General features: G+C 37.1%; 1 protein-coding gene across 3 annotated transcripts in view; it reads right to left on the reverse strand.

The window, feature by feature from the left end:
• Positions 1-20,094, reverse strand: part of MMRN1 (multimerin 1) — a 75,953-nt gene that overhangs the window by 4,837 nt on the left and 51,022 nt on the right. For all 3 annotated transcript variants that reach the window (XM_044946228.2, XM_006066275.4, XM_006066274.4), the window contains exon 6: positions 16,872-18,857. In XM_044946228.2, coding sequence (XP_044802163.2) covers positions 16,872-18,857 — 1,986 coding nt within the window. The remainder of the gene's footprint in view (positions 1-16,871; positions 18,858-20,094) is intronic.

Genomic DNA, 20,094 nt, shown 5'->3' on the forward strand with positions numbered 1-20,094 from the left:
GGGATGCCATTTCCTTCTCCAGGGGATCTTGCCCACCCAGAGATCGAATTCATGTCCACATTTTATAAAGGCTCATGTTGCCTTGTGCGTTCTGTGTCTTCTGCGTTGTAGGTGAATTCTTTACCCACTGAGTCATGTAATTGCACATTTGTTCCTACTTTCAATTAGAGTGTGAACTTTTGTGAGGACAGGGCTCAGGGTTTCCACTTCTTAAACTTTGTGTCACTACTGACTAGCACAGTGCTTGACATATAGAAGTACTAAACACTCTTTTTAAAGACGAATAAACAAATGGATGGAAGATTGAGTAGATGATCTCACCCTTTAATGCTCTATTTCTTCTTCACTTTTTCTCAAAGGTCAGGTAGAGTTTGATTCTATGATGTCGTTGGCATGTTTTTCTAGAGACATGGAATTATTTCAAGCAAACTTTCCACAACTTCTATCTTGGGTAGAACTTCAAACTCCTTCCAGTCCATTTATTTTCTTTGATGAAGATCAGTACAATTAAGTTTGGCCAACTCAATATTCTCTCATTTTGTGCAAATAGCATGACTAATCTGTTAATATTCATTTCCCTGCTCTGAACAGAACTAAAATTCCTTTACCACTGTATTGGAATGTTTCATAAGTCTCAATTTGTTCTGGTCTTTGCTTTCTGAACCCTGATATGTGCTCAAGTTATACTTTTCTATTAATCCTATTTCCACATTTTATAAAGGCTCATGTTAAATTTGAACTGCTTGAAGAGCTCCTTACATTTTCAAAGCACTCTGTCTTTGCCAATATTTACCATTCTTTATTTTAATTGCTTGTTTAATGTCTGAACTCCATGAGAAGAGAGGTTGTGTTTAATTTACCCCTCTATCCACTTAATTTTTCTCAGTGCTCATTCAGCACTTATTCAATAGGCATTTGATGAATAATGAAGGGACACTTCATACTGATGTCTTCTATTTTTGTTTATAGTACACCTATCACCATACATGTTTCATATAATATTTTATTTTTATTTATTACTTATTTAAATTATTTTTATTTTTAATGCTTAGTTCTAGATTAGCATCAGGATTTTATTTTTTTTATTTCATCATTTACACAGTAACATTGTGCAGGACCGGTAACTCTGATCCCTGCTGAGGTCAGAATGGAGTTTCTAAGACTTGTGAGAGGACCTCTCAGTGCCTCTGGGCAACTTTTGTCATACACAGAGGGAAGCACTATATAAATCCACCAGTATCTGCTCTAGATATTGTGTCTACACAACATTATAACTTTTCTTTATCTTTCATCCTGATGCCAATGCTAACATGTTTTCACCCTCGTACTAATGTATATATTAATTTTCAGTGCTATTCAGTTTCATCATTTATCAAAACCATATCTATCAAATAAGTTGTATCCTTTCTTTGCTCTTAAAACACTTCATGTGTCCCTTTCCAACAACTTCTAGAAACGTGAACAGTTGTTTATATTACATTTTCAGATTCATTGCCTGTTCATTAGTTATGAACAGGCACTCATACTCTGTTCATTAGTTAGAGATGGATGGAAACATTGTTTTCAACCATCTTTACTACTTTTCCTTCAATTATCAGTTTTTATTTTGTTCTTATAAACTCATGTCTATTGTTATTGATCTTGTTTGTGGGATAATTTTCTCAACACTTCAAACATAATTTAAAGCTCTTTTAATCATATCAGCAATCTTTACCAAATAGATTAGCCCTGTCAGATGATTTACTCTAACACTTGTCATTTATATTTATCTTAAGTCACAACTCAGAAAACAAAATGTTTTTTACTCAATATTATCATCTGTTTTTGCCTTTTTCTTTAGAGTTATAATCTTCAATCAAAATAATATTAAAAATGGCAAAGGTACTGAAATATGTTCAATAATGTTAGTCATTAGGAAAATTTAAAATAACATCACAATTAAATGCAATAATATTTCTATTAAAATAGTAAAATAAACAATATTGGCAATGCCAAGCACTGACAAGATTGTGGAGCAATTAGGATTCTCATACATTTTAATGGAAATAGCGAGTGGTTGACCAGTTCGTACAAAGTTAAAACTATATTTATTTTATAACTAAGTTATGGTGCTGCTACTGTTGCTGCTAAGTCGCTTCAGTCATGTCCGACTCTGTGTGACCCCACAGATGGCAGCCACCATGCTTCCCTGTCCCTAGGATTCTCCAGGCAAGAACACTAGAGTGGGTTGCCATTTCCTTCTCCAATGCATGAAAGTGAAAAGTGAAAGTGAAGTCGCTTAGTCATGTCCGACTCTTAGCGACCCCATGGACTGCAGCCTACCAGGCTCCTCCATCCATGGGATTTTCCAGGCAAAGTACTGGAGTGGGGTGCCATTGCCTTCTCCATAAGTTATGCTACTGCTGCATAACTCAGGAGAAATGAAAACTATGTATGCACAAAAACCTGTTGTATGAATGTAAACCTGAATGTTTACAGCAGCTTTATTTATAATCACCCCAAACTGTAAACAGCCAAAACATCCTTCAGTTGCTAAATGGGTAAACAAACTGTAGATCCATCCATACAATGAACCACACTACTCGGTGATGAAAAGGAAGACATGCAACAAAGGATCTCAAATATACCAGGTGAAAGAAGCCAGGCTCAAAAGCCTACATAGCATGAAAGATAAAGAAAAGTTATAATGTTGTGGTAGACATAGTATCTAGAACAGATACTGGTGGATTGGGGGCAGGAGGAGAAGGGGACGACAGAGGATGAGATGGCTGGATGGCATCGCTGACTCGATGGACGTGAGTCTCAGTGAACTCCGGGAGTTGGTGATGGACAGGGAGGCCTGGTGTGCTGCGATTCATGGGGTCGCAAAGAGTCAGGCATGACTGTGTGACTGATCTGATCTGATCTTACATGATTTAATGTAAAAGATACTCTGCAAAAGATAAAAGGGTAAGGGGAGAAAACATACCACTGTTGACAGTGACTGGGAGTAGAGGCAGATTTGATTAAAAAGGTACATAAGAGAATTTGAGGGTGTGAAGGAACTGTTCTCCATCTTGACTTTTGTGGTAATTACATGACTACCCATCTGTCAGAATTCACAGACTGCATGTCAAAAATAGTGAATTAAAAAAAAAAAAAAAAAAAAACAGTGAATTTAACTCCATGTAAATTATAGCAAAAATAAACAGATATCTCCCCAACATTTTTATTTCTATTATTTTGTTTGCACAGGTCCTCCTTCTACATCATTATGTCTTTTTTTTTTTTTTAATCTTTTCTTTTTTCTTAAAGACTTTGATTCAGAGGCTCATGTACTTTGCTGGTTCTGATTACTCCTTTTTCTCTCTCCCATGTTTCTATCTTCAGTTCTCTACTTTTTCTCTAGCTACCCAATTTAATTCTGTGCCCTCAACTATCACCTCAGTGCAATAATTTCCAATTTTTATCTACAAACCCTCTTCTGGTTCCAGACCTACATTACTCATTGACTTTTGGACATTTCCATAGGGATAGAGGTGGCTCAGTGGTAAAGAATTCGCCTACCAATGCAGGTATCTTCCCAACCCAATTGGGAAGATCCCCTGGAGGAGGGTGTCCAGTATTCTTTCCTGGAAAATTTCATGGACAGAAGAGCCTGGCAAGGGGCAGTCCATGGGGTCACAAAGAACTGGACATGACTGAGTGACTGGGCATGCAGAAGCTCACACACACACGCACACAGGGATAGAGAGCTTTAACCTAATATATCACAGACTAAACTTCTCTTCGCATGTGCATCTGTACTTCCTTCTTAACCTTTCTATTTCCATTAATGGAATGACTGACTTCTTATCACTGATGCTTTATTTAAATGTTGGTGTTATTTTTATTCTAAGTTTTTGTGTTTTCAATTGGCTGTTTTCTGCTAAATATATATTCACATTTAACTAACATTCCCAGTTTTCATTTTGTTCCTTTCTCTATCACCTATTGAGGTCTTAATATATTCAAGTCAGGATAGTTGTAATTTTGTGACTGATCTGTGGAAGAACTTAGAATAAATCTTAATCATGCACACACATGATTATGCTATCAGTCAGTTCAGTTGCTCAGTCATGTCCAACTCTTTGTGACCCCGTGGACTGCAGCATTCCAGACTTCCCTGTCCATCACTAACTCCTGAAGCTTGCTCAAACTCAAGTCAATTGAGCTGGTGATGCCATTCAACCATCTCATCCTCTGTCATCCCCTTTTCCCCCTATCTTCAATCTTGCCCAGCATCAGGGTCTTTTCCAATTAATAGGGTCTTTTCCACCTGTTCTTTGCATCAGGTGGCCAAAGTATTGGAGCTTCAGCTTCAGCATCAGTCCTTCTAATGAATATTCAGGGCTGATTTCCTTTAGGATAGACTGGTTGGATCTCCTTGCAGTCCAAGGGACACTCAAGAGCCTTCTCCAACACCACAGTTCAAAAGCATCAATTCTTCAGCACTCAGCTTTCTTTGTGGTCCAACTCTCAGATCTATACATGACTACTGGAAAAACCATAGCTTTGAGTAGATGGACCTTTGTCAGCAAAGTAATGTCTCTGCTTTTTAATATGTCTGGGATGACCATAGCTTTTCTTCCAAGGAGCAAGTGTCTTAATTTCATGGCTGCTGTCACCATCTGCAGTGATTTTGGAGCTCAAGAAAACAAAGTCTGTCACTGTTTCCATTGTTTTCCCATCTATTTGCCATGAAGTGATGGAACCCGATGCCTTGATCTTCATTTTTTGAATGCTGAATTTTAAGCCATCTTTTTCACTCTCCTCTTTCACTTTCAATAAGAGGCTCTTTAGTTCCTTTTCACTTTCTGCCATAGGGTGGTGTCATCTGCATATCTGAGGTTATTGATTATCTTACACTCATGCTCAAAAATCTTTCATTGTTACTAACAGAATGAATTTAAACATACGATACTCCACACAGGGTATAAATGGTTGATTTAATGAATGCTCAGCCCAAAACTATCTCTTTCCTGAGATTTGCCCAAACATTCAGTTCTTAATAGACACTAAACTCTTATGATAATAAACTCCTATAACCCTCATTTAGTGCGTAGCATATGCTGTGACATGTCTCTATTCTTTCATGTTCAAAACAGCTATATCAACATGGTATTTAGAAGCACATGGAAAAATTTTTTAAACATAGAACATAACAACGAAATACCACATTACTCTATAGGTACATCTTCCACTGTCAACTTGTGTTACAACAAAATTACAAAGTTTTCTTTATATTCCCATTGCCTGCAGGGTTCACTATTTTTCCAGAAATCGAGCCCTATCCCATGATTTTATTTACTAATACTACACTTGGCTCCCTATACACATTCAGCACATCCCACAGTACTCTGATTCTCTACCTTTCTTTACTTTTTCTTTTATGCATAACATTTACCACCTTTTACCAGACTGTATAATTTACATTTTTGCTTATCTTTCTCTATCCCTGATAGAGTGTAAGCTCCAAAAAATAGGAATTTTTAAAAATGTTATGTATCCCAAACATCTCTAAAAGTACCTGATTTTATTGGCACTTAATATTTGTGCAGATACCTTTTGAATCTATTATAAATATCCCTGAAAATTTTTATATTTAACACTTGTTTAAGATTATAAAGTCTAGAAAAGAGTTCTTTAGGGACTGTTGATTATAAAAATGATATCCTTTTTTGTAAAAGGTAGATGTGTATTTTAATTTCTACATGACTGGCAAATTGAGACTCAATAATTTTCTTTCACTGACTTCTTTAGTTCTCCAAACACTGTATAATAAATTTTGGGGTAATTAGTTTGAGAGGTGAAGAGACTTGAGTTTACATTAACCAGTTATATCAACAAAACAAAATGCCATATTATATTTCCCCTGAAACAGTGATGTTCAAAATAAGTAGGTTTGAATAATTCAAATTAAATTTATAATAAAATACTTATTATTTCTCTTAAAAATATTTCCTATTATTTAAAACCAAACAGTGTTTATTATTAAACATCCCAACTAGTCACTCTGGGACCATGAGAAAATATTAATACCTATTATTTCTGAGAAATAATACTGAGAAAATACTTATTATTTCTTTTCAGATCCACTTTGGAGCTGTGCATAGTAAAACTGGCAATTATAAACTTTTGGGGTACATTTTTCAAATTTTGTGTGCAGTTAACATATGGCATAATTATTTTTTTATGTTGCAATTTTTTGTTAAGATGCGAGAATCATGTCCACTCAGAAAGCTGTGCAACGTGTTCACAATTTGTGATTTAATAATCCCAACAGATTATTTCTCATGTCTGACGATGAGTACAACACAAAATAATACTACAGTGTCAGGTGCAGTTTTGAATTTCTAGTGCTGTTAGCGACCAGTGGAAAGACATCCATTCATTGTATTTAATCACAGGCCAGTTAATAATTAGATCTGGTGTAAAATCTTTGGTGTCAAAGAAACAATTTGTTGTTGAGAAACAGCTCCTGTGCTTCTTGTTAGGAGACTAATCTTAGCATATGTAGTGACTATGTAAATGAATCCCGGTATCCTGTCCCATTTCTTTTTTATCGTCAGATGCACGTGTTATAAATTTTGGCTCAGATGAGAATGTCAAGCACATAGCGTTCTGACTGTTCACCTTTAGATTCCATGGTCACTTTATTGCAAGACATGAGGCAGGGAAGAATTGTCAATTTTGCCAGCATCTTCTCTTCAACTGTCATCCTTCCATACACAGGGGAATCCTCTGAAAAGCTAGGGGATTCTTTTCTTCTTCTTGGGAACAATGAATAAAAACTACTTCATTTAATATTCTTTTCAACCCTGCTTTATTGACACAAACTGGGGATGCTATCCACAGAAGACAGGCTTGCTAACCAACTCTGGCACAAAGAATATCTTTAAGATCATGAGCAGAATAGAGTTTATATAGCAGGCCTGAGACTGCTACCTTTAGAAATGCTGACTTTCAAGGATTTTCCCTTGATCCATATCTGGGAACTTGGCTTCTCTAATTAAAAAGTGTCTTCAGAGTGCCCTGACTCATTGTACAAATGATATGTTTTAGGCTGAACTTCTGCTTTCCTTTTAGAGTTTTGATATGTGCTCAGCAGAGGGTGCCTACGTGACCAGCCCTGTTTAAGATGAAAGTTTGTGTCCCCTACAAACTCATATGAGGAATTTCTAACTCCCAAAGGGATGGTATTAGGAGGTGGGGCCTGTGGGAGGCATTTAGGTATTTAGGGTGGAGCCTTCATGAGTAGGATTAGTGCCCTTTTAAAAGGGACCCCAGAAAGAAAGAAAAACACCAATACAGTATACTAACGCATATATATGGAATTTAAAAAGATGGTAACAATAACCCTGTGTACGAGACAGCAAAAGAGACACTGATGTATAGAACAGTCTTTTGGACTCTGTGGGAGAGGGAGAGGGTGGGATGATTTGGGAGAATGGCATTGAAATACGTATAATATCATATATGGAACGAGTTGCCAGTCCAGGTTCGATGCACGATATTGAATGCTTGGGGCTGGTGCACTGGGACGACCCAGAGGGATGGTATGGGGAGGGAGGAGGGAGGAGGGTTCAGGATGGGGAACACATGTATACCTGTGGCGGATTCATTTCAATATTTGGCAAAACCAATACAATATTGTAAAGTTTAAAAATAAAATAAAATTAAAAATAAATAAATAAAATAAATTTTTCTAAAGAAAAAAAAAAAAAAAGGGATCCCAGAGAGCTCCCTCCCTCCTTCCCTTTCTGTCATGTGAGAAGAAAAGAAGTTGAGTCTGTAGTCCAGAAGAGGGCTTTCATCAGAAACTGACCATGCTGGCCTGATCTCAAAACCGTGAGAGATAAAGTTCTATTGATTATAAGCCACCTTACCTATGGTACTTGTCATAGCAGTATAGCAGTGTGAGCTGACTAGGACAAGCCCCTGTAAAAACCTTAGGAGTTGGATATCTTGGTGGACTTCTCTGGGCAGAAAAATTGCATGTTACTGCATGTTTTGGTGACTGGAAAAAAAAAGATCCCACACAGAAGTGGGACCCCCTTATAGGAGGGAGAGAGCCTAAGAAAGCCTATGCCTGGATTTCTCCAGATTCTGCCTGGGTCCCTTTCCCTTGCTGATTATATCATGTATCATTTCAGTATAATAAAACTTAGCTATGTTTGTAGCTATTTTCTGAGTACCATAGTGCTTCCAGCATATTGGCAAACTTGTGTGACATTTTGTATATGTTATGAAACACATTGTAAACTAAATTCAAACAGCAATCCTTCAAAATAATTAGCTTATATTCACTATTTTGTATAGAAGTCAACTTATCCTGAGGCATATGTGAGAATGATTACTTTTTATAACATGGAAAAGCATATCAAGAGCTGAAATACCAAGGAGAAAACTCATTAAAACTTCTGCAGATCTGTTTTAGTGCTTGAAATGCACAAGCATTTTTATACATTTAAGCCTTTACATTTTTAATCTTGTTCTTTTTGACTTATTGTTATGTGATAAGCATAAGTTCATTTATAAACATGTTGAGTTTAAAATAGTGAGACTTATAAATTAAAAATAGAACAATGGAATACCATGAGCATTTAAATTATGTTGATACATGGAAATAATTACATATCAAATATTAAGTGAAAATATTAAAGAAAATAATATATAAACATTGAATATAGCTGAGAAAATTTTATCATATAGTCATAACCATGTTAATAATTCACTGTGTTCCAGTTGATTTCTTTGATCCTTAAAATAAACTTTGTAAAGTAGATATGTTATTCTAATTTTATAAATGAGGAAACTAAGTTTTAGGAAAAAAGACTTATTACAAATAAGTCTTGCTAGGCAATTCGGTGCTTCTTAGTCATCCACAACTGCCTCTATGCTGTGTCACAAAATTTATAAGTGATTTTAAAGTGATATAACAGTTAAATGTTCACTAGTTTCTTATTTTTCTCTTTTTAACTGCTTATATTCACAGCTATGATCATTTTAAAAGTTGTATATCATACACTACCAAACCTTTTACAAAATCTTTCTTAAAAAGAGTAACTAAAGTGATCATGATGAATGAGAGGTTTATTAAGGAGAGTTAAATATACCTGGTAAATACAGGGGAAATAGTTAAAGTAGAAAGCCAGTGGTCTCACGAGCGGAGGACACAGCCTCAGCCATGCTGCTGACATTGTTACCACAAGATTCAGCTTCTCTTGGAAGGCAAGCAGCCAAACTCTTTCTGTAGGGACAAGTCTGCCAATTGTACAAACAAATCTTCAAAGTGAAATAAAATCCTCTTGATGTCTATTGGACTATTGTTTAGAAACAAATCAAATATTTAGGGATTCAACCAGAACAGTTTATCAGCATTGGCCTAGGAGGAATCATAGTTAGCATAACTGAATGTGGAAATGGCTCAGAAGGAAGTGAGGGGAAGAGGACTCTGAATTTTACCTGCTATTGCATCAGGCCCAAGAAGATCTTGTGAATAACCAATGGTAACTTTCAATTACAACTGCCCACTGGCCATTATCATGGAAAAGCTACACTGAAAAACACCCACTTGCCTCTCTCTGATCAGAAGCAGAAATAAGTGGCAGTATTTGGATTCTCAAGAAAGCAAACTCCCTGGGAGTATCAATGCTGGTCATATGGAATATTCAGATATGGCCAGACTCTGAAGTAGGTATGATGCATCAAACACAAGCAGAAGGAAGAGAAAGGCAGGTGAATACACTTCAGAGTCTACTTGAGTACCGTGGTTCAGCTGAGGCCTGTGTCCAACAGACCAGGAGTCAGGCTCTTTCACTTACAAGGCATGACCTTAGGCAGAGGGTTAGTTTACTCATCTTCAAAATAAAAATAATGATAGCTACCTCATAAATATCAAATGAAGGAACATATGTAGAATAGTTTGAATAGAGCCTGGGATGTAGTAAGTGTTATTAAATAGTATCCAATATTACATCATTGTAGTATTTCTATTACTAGGCTTCAAAGGAGGTTATCAGTTATTAAGATTAAACAGAAAGAGACTCACAGACATAGAAAACATTTATGGTTACTAAAGGGGAAAAGGTAGGGAGGAGGGGTAAATGAGGTTGCAATTAACATACATACACTACTATATAAAAAATAGATAAACAGCAAGGACCTACTGTATAGCACAGGAAACTATATTCCATATTTTATAATAACCATAAGGGGAAAGAGTCTAAAGAAGAACATATAAAATCTAAAAAAGAATATAAAGAAGAATATATGTGTGTCTAACTGAATGCTGTGTTGTACATCTGAAACTAAAAATATATTATAAATCAACTATGCTTCATTAAAAAAATTAAATTTAAAAAAGTATGTTTATGTGGTTTTTATTCCTGAAAATTGTATTTATTCTGCAAATGATAGTGGTTATTATCTGAATAATATTGTGAAAGTTTTAAAATGATGATAAATTACCTTCTGGCATTAGGTAAGGGAATAATGTGGCTGGACTATATTTACCATATCATAGCAAAGATCAGAGGAAACACAGCCAAATTTAAGTAGTGTTTCAGTGTGCCTGACAGCTTGTATCAAAGAAAGTAGTATATTTTGCAATTGGTTTATTCTTATAGGAGAATTTAGCCTGAATCCACTGGTTTTATTACCTTACATATACTTTACCTGCTCAGCTGTCCAATGAATGCCACTAGTTTCATGGCTCATAGAAGCAGAGCTGGCTTAATGAACATGCATATCTATGCATTCACTTGAAAGGGCCCCACATATTATGTTGCTGCTCCTGCATAAAGTGAATATCTACCCCACATATGAAACTAGGCCAATAAATCTTCATTGCCCTGACATCATTATGGGTTATCTTTACAAAGATAAAATAAAGAACTTTTAATTAATTATTAATTTTAGGTCTATAAAAATTCTACTTACAGTAAATAAAGAAACCAGAAGCAATTATATAAAAGCATCAGTAAAAAAAGAATCAATACTAAGTTAATTATTAGCCCATTAATATACTGGTATATAAATACTCAATGCAATTTTTATAAGCTCCTAGCATGTATTCTTTACAATGAAAGACTATGAAACTTTGTTAGTTTTTTATTTTCTATTGAATTTTGAAGCTATTTAAATTTATTGTTGCTGTATAGATACAGGTATTTTTTTGATTTAAGGGGGAAAAAGACATGGCTTACCTGGTGTATGATCACACATCCTATGGAGCTTAACAAACTCATTTGCAGTGTCCACAGAGGAAAGACCAAGGATTAAAATAATATAGAGGAAGAACAACTCATTTTTCCTAAAATTGTTATTATAAGAACATCTTGTATTGAAACACTGCCTTTTCTTGGAAATATGTAAAGCCTAAATAATTGTTCTGCGATCCCATAGGGTAAGATTAGTTTTCCTGAGTCAGATTAATTTGAAAGGAGTCATACATAAATAAATACAATAGTTTAAATAGTGAAGAGATATTTCAACTTTGTATTATTCTGTGATTTTTAATATTATCAGAACATTCAGAGATAAAACATGAAGGGTCATATTATTCTAGGATAATGATTACCCTTTTGTAATTAAAAAACAGTAAAATACAAAATTCATCCAAATGAGTGTATAATTAAACAGCAAACTCATATGAGAGGTACACTGCCATTTCTTTTAGGAATAGTATTCTTTTCATTGTGAAAAGATTATTTAATGTTACTCATATGCCAAACATCTCAATAAAACACTTCTTTCATACAGAGAGACTATTAAGTAGTTTATATGCACTACAATAAATTCCTCTTTCCTCTCAAATGTATGCTTCTCCTCTGGTGTTTATAATATTTGTCAATGGTACTTCTAGCCTCTCATTTCCCAAGTGCAAAACCACAGAATATTCTACTTTTCTCCCCTTCCCAAGTGCCATGAATTCAGGCTGTGAATGGCTCACATATTTTTATTTTTATTTTTTTTTACAATGATCCAGTCTGCAACAGATACAGTCTGGGACTGGATATTTCTGCTAATAAGCTCAGCAAAATACCTATTGCAATTCCATCACATGAATGGAAGAATCTGAGATGCAGAGGTGAACTTACTCAAGGCCACAGAGACATACTGAAACAACTAGGACTGGAATCATGTGTTGTTGTTCCTTCGACCATTAATTTTCCCACTATCTTTTCGTGTCTGCCAAGAGGATCTACCCCAAGTCCGAGGTCAAGAGGGGCGGCCAATAGGAGCTACCCCACGTTCGAGGTCAGGGGCGGCGGCCGAGAGCGCCAGGCTGCAATGATGCAGGAGCGGCTGAGAGGAGCTAAGCCCCACCCAAGGCCAGGGGTGGTGGCCGGGAGCTACACCACGTCCAAGGAGCGGTGGCTGCGCTGCGCAGGAGGGCTGAGAGGAGCCACTCCGCGTTCAAGGTAAGGAGGGGTGGTGGTGAGGACATACCCCTCATCCAAGGTAAGGAGCAGCAGCAGCCTTGAAGAAATACCCCACGTCCAACGTAAGAGAAACCCAAGTAAGATGGTAGGTGTTGAGAGAGGGCATCAGAGGGCAGACACACTGAAACCATAATCACAGAAAACTAGTCAATCTAATCACATGGACCACAGCCTGGTCTAAATCAATGAAACGAAGTCATGCCCTTTGGGGCCACTGAAGATGGGCGGGTCATGGTGGAGAGGTCTGACAGAATGTGGTCCACTGGAGAAGGGAATGGCAAACCACTTCAGTATTCTTGCCTTGAGAACCCCATGAACAGTATGAAAGGCAAAATGATAGGATACTGAAAGAGGAACTCCCCAGGTCAGTAGGTGCCCAATATGCTACTGGAGATCAGTGGAGAAATAACTCCAGAAAGAATGAAGGGATGGAGCCAAAGCAAAAACAATACCCAGCTGTGGATATGACTGGTGATAGAAGCAAGGTCCAATGCTGTAAAGAGTAATATTGCATAGGAATCTGGAATGTCAGGTCCATGACTCAAGGCAAATTGGAAGTGGTCAAACAGGAGATGGCAAGAGTGAATGTCAACATTCTAGGAATCAGCGAACTAAAATGGACTGAAAAGGGGGAATTTAACTCAGATGGCCATTATATCTACTACTGTGAGCAGGAATTCCTTAGAAGAAATGGAGTAGCCATCATGATCAACAAAAGAGTCCGAAATGCAGTACTTGGATGCAATCTCAAAAATGACAGAATGATCTCTGTTCGTTTCCAAGGCAAACTATTCAATATCACAGTAATCCAAGTCTATGACCCAACCAGTAACGCTGAAGAAGCTGAAGTGGAATGGCTCTATGAAGACCTAGAAGACCTTTTAGAACTAACACCCAAAAAAGATGTCCTTTTCATTATAGGGGACTGCGATGCAAAAGTAGGAAGTCAAGAAACACCTGGAGTAACAGGCAAATTTGGCCTTGGAATATGGAATGAAGAAGGGCAAAGGTTAATAGAGTTTTGCCAAGAGAATGCACTGGTCATAGCAAACACCCTCTTCCAACAACACAAGAGGAGACTCTACACATGGACATCACCACATGGTCAACACCAAAATCAGATTGATTATATTCTTTGCAGCCAAAGATGGAGAAGCTCTATACAGTCAGCAAAAACAAGACCAGGAGCTGACTGTGGCTCAGATCATGAACTCCTTATTGCCAAATTCAGACTGAAATTGAAGAAAGTAGGGAAAACCACTAGACCATTCAGTTATGACCTAAATCCATTCCTTATGATTATACAGTGGAAGTGAGAAATAGATTTAAGGGACTAGATCTGATTGAAAGAGTGCCTGATGAACTATGGACAGAGGTTCGTGACATTGTACAGGAGACAGGAATCAAGACTATCCCCATGGAAAAGAAATTCAAAAAAGCAAAATGGCTGTCTGGGAAGGCCTTACAAATAGCTGTGAAAAGAAGAGAAGTGAAAAGCAAAGGAGAAAAGGAAAGATAAAAGCATCTGAATGCAGAGTTCCAAAGAATAGCAAGAAGAGAGAAGAAAGCCTTCCTCAGCGATCAATGCAAAGAAATAGAGGAAAACAACAGAATGGGAAAGACTAGAGATCTCTTCAAGAAAATTAGAGATATCAAGGGAACATTTCATGCAAAGAGGAGCTTGATAAAGGACAGAAATGGTATGGACCTAATAGAAGCAGAATATTAAGAAGAGGTGGCAAGAATATACAAAACTACTGTACAAAAAAGATCTTCATGACCCAGATAATCACGATGGTGTGATCACTCACCTAGAGCCAGACATCCTGGAACGTAAAGTCAAGTGGGCCTTAGAAAGCATCACTACGAACAAAGCTAGTGGAGGTTATGGAATTCCAGTTGAGCTATTTCAAATCCTGAAAGACGATGCTGTGAAAGTGCTGCCCTCAATATGTCAGCAAATTTGGAAAACTCAGCAGTGGCCACAGGACTGGAAAAGGTCAGTTTTCATTTCAATCCCAAAGAAAGGCAATGCCAAAGAATGTTGAAACTACTGCACAATTGCACTCATCTTACACGCTAGTAAAGTAATGCTCAAAATTCTCCAAGCCAGGCTTCAGCAATACGTGAACCATGAACTTCCAGATGTTCAAGCTGATTTTAGAAAAGGCAGAGGAACCAGAGATTAAATTGCCAATATCCGCTGGATGATGAAAAAGCAAGAGAGTTCCAGAAAAACATCTATTTCTGCTTTATTGACTATGCCAAAGCCTTTGACTGTGTGGATCACAATAAACTGTGGAAAATTCTTCAAGAGATGGGAATACCAGACGGCCTGACCTGCCTCTTGAGAAACCTATATGCAGGTCAGGAAGCAACAGTTAGAACTGGACATGGAACAACAGACTGGTTCCAAATAGGAAAAGGAGTTCATCAAGGCTGTATATTGTCACCCTGCTTATTTAACTTCTATGCAGAGTACATCATGAGAAATGCTGGGCTGGAAGAAGCACAAGCTGGAATCAAGATTGCTGAGAGACATATTAATAACCTCAGATATGCAGATGACACCACCCTTATGGCAGAAAGTGAAGAGGAACTAAAAAGCCTCTAGAGGAAAGGGAAAGAGGAGAGTGAAAAAGTTGGCTTAAAGCTCAACATTCAGAAAACTAAGATCATGGCATCAGTCCCATCACTTCATGGGAAATAGATGGGGAAACAGTGGAAACAGTGTCAGACTATTTTTTTGGGCTCCAAAATCACTGCAGATGGTGACTGCAGCCATGAAATTAAAAGACGCTTACTCCTTGGAAGGAAAGTTATGACCAACCTAGATAGCATATTCAAAAGCAGAGACGTTACTTTGCCAACAAAGGTTCGTCTAGTCAAGGCTATGGTTTTTCCTGTGGTCATGTATGGATGTGAGAGTTGGACTGTGAAGAAAGCTTAACGTGGAAGAATTGATGCTTTTGAACTGTGGTGTTGGAGAAGACTCTTGAGAGTCCCTTGGACTGCAAGGAGATCCAACCTGTCCATTCTGAAAGAGATCAGCCCTGGGATTTCTTTGGAAGGAATGATGCTAAAGCTGAAACCTCAGTACTTTGGCCACCTCACGCGAAGAGTTGACTCATTGGAAAAGACTCTGATGCTGGGAGGGATTGGGGGCAAGAGGAGAAGGGGACGCCAGAGGATGAGATGGCTGGATGGCATCACTGACTCGATGGACATGAGTCAGAGTGAACTCCGGGAGTTGGTGATGGACAGGGAGGCCTGGCATGCTGCGATTCATGGGGTCGCAAAGAGTCGGACATGACTGAGCGACTGAACTGAACTGAACTGAATATTACTTTTACATTATTCATACCCATCTCCTCTGATTCTGCTACCTCTTCCCGAGATCTGGTTCTTACGATTTTGCCAATAATGTCCTACTCTAATTTCATGCTACACACAACTGCTGGCTTCATGCTCCTGAGACACAGTTCTCACCATACCCCAACCCTCTGCTCGAAATATCCAAAGAGCACTCTTTACAAAATCATGTCTACCTGCCTGGAATGTGTCTCCCAAAATTTATAGGTTGAAATATAACCCCCACTGTTGATGACAGGAGGTGGGACCTTTGGAGTTGCTATGGAGATGAGGGTTGTGCCCTCATGAATGGGATTAGTGTTCTTATCAAAGAGACCTCACAGGCTCCTTCACCCCTTCTCCCATGTGAGGATACAGCTAGTGATTACCAGAACCAAGTGAACAAGGAAAAGGGCCCTCACCAGATTGTTACTATGCTGGCAGCTTAATTTTAGTTTCCCCAGCCTCTACAATGTTGATAAGTAAATTTCTGTTGTTTGTAATTTACCCAGTCTGTGAAATTTTGTTAAAGCAGCCCAAAGGGACTAAGATACTTAGCTTGTCATTCAAGGCCTTCTATCATCAGCCCAAACTGAATCCCTGCTCACTGTACATTCACTGGGCCAGTCATTCAACAGATATACACTGAGTTCCTATGACACACCAAACATTTTGCCACATAACACCAAAATGAACAGAACACAATCTAGTCTTATTCATCAAGGAGCTCATTGTCTAATAAATTCCTTTAATTACATATGCAAGAAAATGTTCTACAAGAGCAAGCTTGATCTTTTTATTGGGGGCCTGTCAGAAAAAAAGTTAAGACATATAGAACAAGTATTTACACTATAAGCATTTGTTTTGTATTGATAACTGCTTTACACAGGATGAAATAAGATTCAAATAATGTATCAGAGATCTTTGAATTACTTAACTATTTATCCAAGCTCAGTTAAGTGCCAAAGATTATGATCTTGCTAAACGATGCATATCTACTAAATAGACTTAAATAGGAAAATGATTAAAAGTTATTTTTTGATAATAGCTTACCAGGAAGTAGAACGTTGTCTGTGTTTCTTTGGGCCCGGCCTATCTGGACAGTTGTCAGGTTCACTGTTGTTTTAAGAGTATTTGGTTTCTTCAGTGATGCTTTTATCTGCTTCTGTGACTTGACAATATTTGCAAGACTACTGGACAATGATTGATTTATATACCAAGTTAAATTAGATAGGGCAATTTGAGTTTTTATTTCAATTACTGATTCCACATATTCTGTCAGACTTGTCTGAAGAAGTTGTATATTTGGTAGGGAATCTTTTATCCTCTTGGGTATGGTAGCATTTAGTTCTGATATACTTCTAGAAGCATCATGACATGTTGTTACTACTTCATAGAGAGTCTTGTTAATTAAAGAGAAATTAATAGAAAGATGGATGGATTTTGCTTCTAGTGCTTTAAATCTGGAATTTAATACCTGCAGTTGTAGAGCCTGGTTGCCCTCATTTGTAGCCGCACTGTCTTTTTTTAGTGAAACATGGTAAGGTGTGAGCATCTTGGTCACTTTAGACTCAATGCCTTGCAACCGAGTTTCAAAATTTTTGGAAATTTTTGTGGCTGAGAGTATTTTTTCCTCCAGATGACTTATATTTTTCTGGAATTTTATCACTTGGGAACTGGTTTCATTGAACATTTTGGAAATCTTTTGAAAGTTGGATGGCCTTAGTTTTTCATCTTTAGGAATATATGCAAGGGCCTTGGCAACTTGCAGAACAAAGTTATATCTCTGATTGTCATTGACCAAAATCTGAATAGAGTCATTCAAATGTTGGAACTGAGAAATAAATGTCAATATAGTGTCCATATTTTGGGTACATTTATGATGGATCTCAGGATTATACTTTATTATATTTAAAGTTTCTTTTAATACATAGTTGTCTTGAATGAAATCAATGGCATCATTTACAATAGTTATTGTTTTATTTAGACCATCTTCCATTTCTAAGGCATGTTCATCAATACGTCTCTCTAAGGCATCCCCACGACTCTGTATTTCATTTCTAAGTAAGTTGTATCTTCTTGTAAGCTCTTTGGTAAGTACGTTAAGACTGTTAACAGCACTAGTCAGACTTTCCACTTTTTTCTTTGTAGCTACTACTTCCTTTGGTTGTTCGTAAGTCATTGTCTCTCTCAAGGATGCTCCCTGCTCGAGCAAGGGTTGAAGAATCTCCATATCATAAGTCAAATCATTTAGTTGCTCATTCATTTTGTCCATTTTATTGTCCATTGGAAAGAGAAACTCAACCAATGTTTGGTTTAAAACTTGTAAATTCTCTTCTGTGTCCTTAATTTGAATTTTAAAATCATCTCTGTACTTGGATAACATATCTTCACATTCCTCCCTGACAGATTCTTTCTCCATCTCCAAAGCAACGGTGAGATTGTTTATCTTGCTGTCTTGGGCATGCAAATCATCAGATATCTGCAACAACATCAAACCTTGTTTCTTTATACTCTGATGTAAAGTAGATACGTATTCAGTGATGTTATTGCTAACTGATACAGGAATTAAAACAGTCTTCTGATTTGATACTTGTTCAGTTGATAAAAGATGCTCTTGCACTTCCTTCATTTTAGAAAGGGTCTTGTTGAGGGATTCATAATACAGAATTCTCCTGGAGCGCTCCTGTTCTAGAGCATCTTCTAAATGAGTCTGCTTTGCTTCTAGTTCTTTAACAGGCTTCTCACACATAAGGGTCATTTCTTGTCTAATATTTACAATGTGATCTTTCAGGTCCAGTATATCAATTGAAGTAGGCCTGTTTTCTTGCATTAAAACAGACTTTTGCTGGACTGCTACTGAAATTACAGATTCATTAACTTGTTGAATTATTTGTCTGACATTTTCAAGTTCCTTGGAGACGGTTGATACAGTCTTGAAGAGCTGCGCTACGGTCTCTTCTATGTCATTTTGAAAAATTTTAAATTGTTCTCTTACTATTTCTTTTACCAGATCATTAATGCTTTTGGACTTTAGGCCTGGATAAAGAAATAAGAAACAACAATAAATGACATATGATTTTAACTGTGTAAACTCTTTATATCTCTAAAAAGATAAAAGTTTGTGACTAAACATTAATGACATGAAATAAAAATATTTCTTGACTACATTTGCTTAGGAAATTTTAAAAAATTACTGGTATTCCTACAAGGTGATCACTTCTTTTTTTTTTTTTAATTTAGAACATTTATGACTTTATTGTCTAAAAGGTAAGTGTGATAATGACATACATGGATTGGATAATGTGTTGTATGGGTGCTATTTAGTATTATTTTATTTTATTTTTTTATAAGTCTGAGGGGGGAAAAAATCAGTTGCAGGTAGTACACACTAGAACTGTAGAACTAAGTTTCTTTGGACAAAAAGACATGAAGGAAATACAATGGACTTCAGTTAACAGACCCTTGTATGCAATGATTCTAGCCTTAGTTTTATATGAAAATAAATGGTTTGGGGCTTTCTGCCTTAGTACCTGGTGTTAGCTCGTGACTGTTTATTAGCTTTCTAGTACAGTTGACCCTTGAACAAAGCAGGGATTGGGGCACCAGCCCTCTGCACAGCCAAAACTCCACATATTATCTGTAGTGGCCCTCCATTATATCCAAGGTTCCTGTGAATCCCTGGTGGCTCAGTGGTAAAGGACCTACCTGCCAAAGCAGGAAACATGGTTTGATCCCTAGGTCAGGAAGACCCCCTGGAAAAGAAAATGGCAACTCACTCCAGTATTCTTAGCTGGGAAATCCTGGTGTGCTACAGTCCATGGGGTCACAAAGGAGTTGGACATGACTGAGCGACTAAACAACAAATCTCTGAATCCACAGTTCCACATCCTTAGATTCAACCAACTGACTGTGGATTGTGAGGCACTGTAGTATGTACTACTGAGAAAAGTTTGCTTATGTTTATGTAAGTGGGCCCAGGAGATTCAAACCTATGTTGATAAAGGGTCAACTGTAATTAGGTTTCAGAGCTTGTATTTTGTGCTTCTAAAACTTAATATGTTGACTGCAGAAAGAAATTTCATGAGGTTCCCAAATGAGGAGCAATAAGAAGTAATAATCACAAAATTCAACAATAGTTCATAATAACAATGAAATAAAAATAATGAGATGTTTGGGGAACCACAAAACTAAGTCAAATAAAGACAGAAATTTAAGATATACATGACCTATCATAACATGATGTTAATTCTTTTTTAGGTGATTTTATTTATTT

This window comes from Bubalus bubalis, chromosome 7, assembly GCF_019923935.1.
Source record: "Bubalus bubalis isolate 160015118507 breed Murrah chromosome 7, NDDB_SH_1, whole genome shotgun sequence".
NCBI lineage: Eukaryota > Metazoa > Chordata > Mammalia > Artiodactyla > Bovidae > Bubalus > Bubalus bubalis.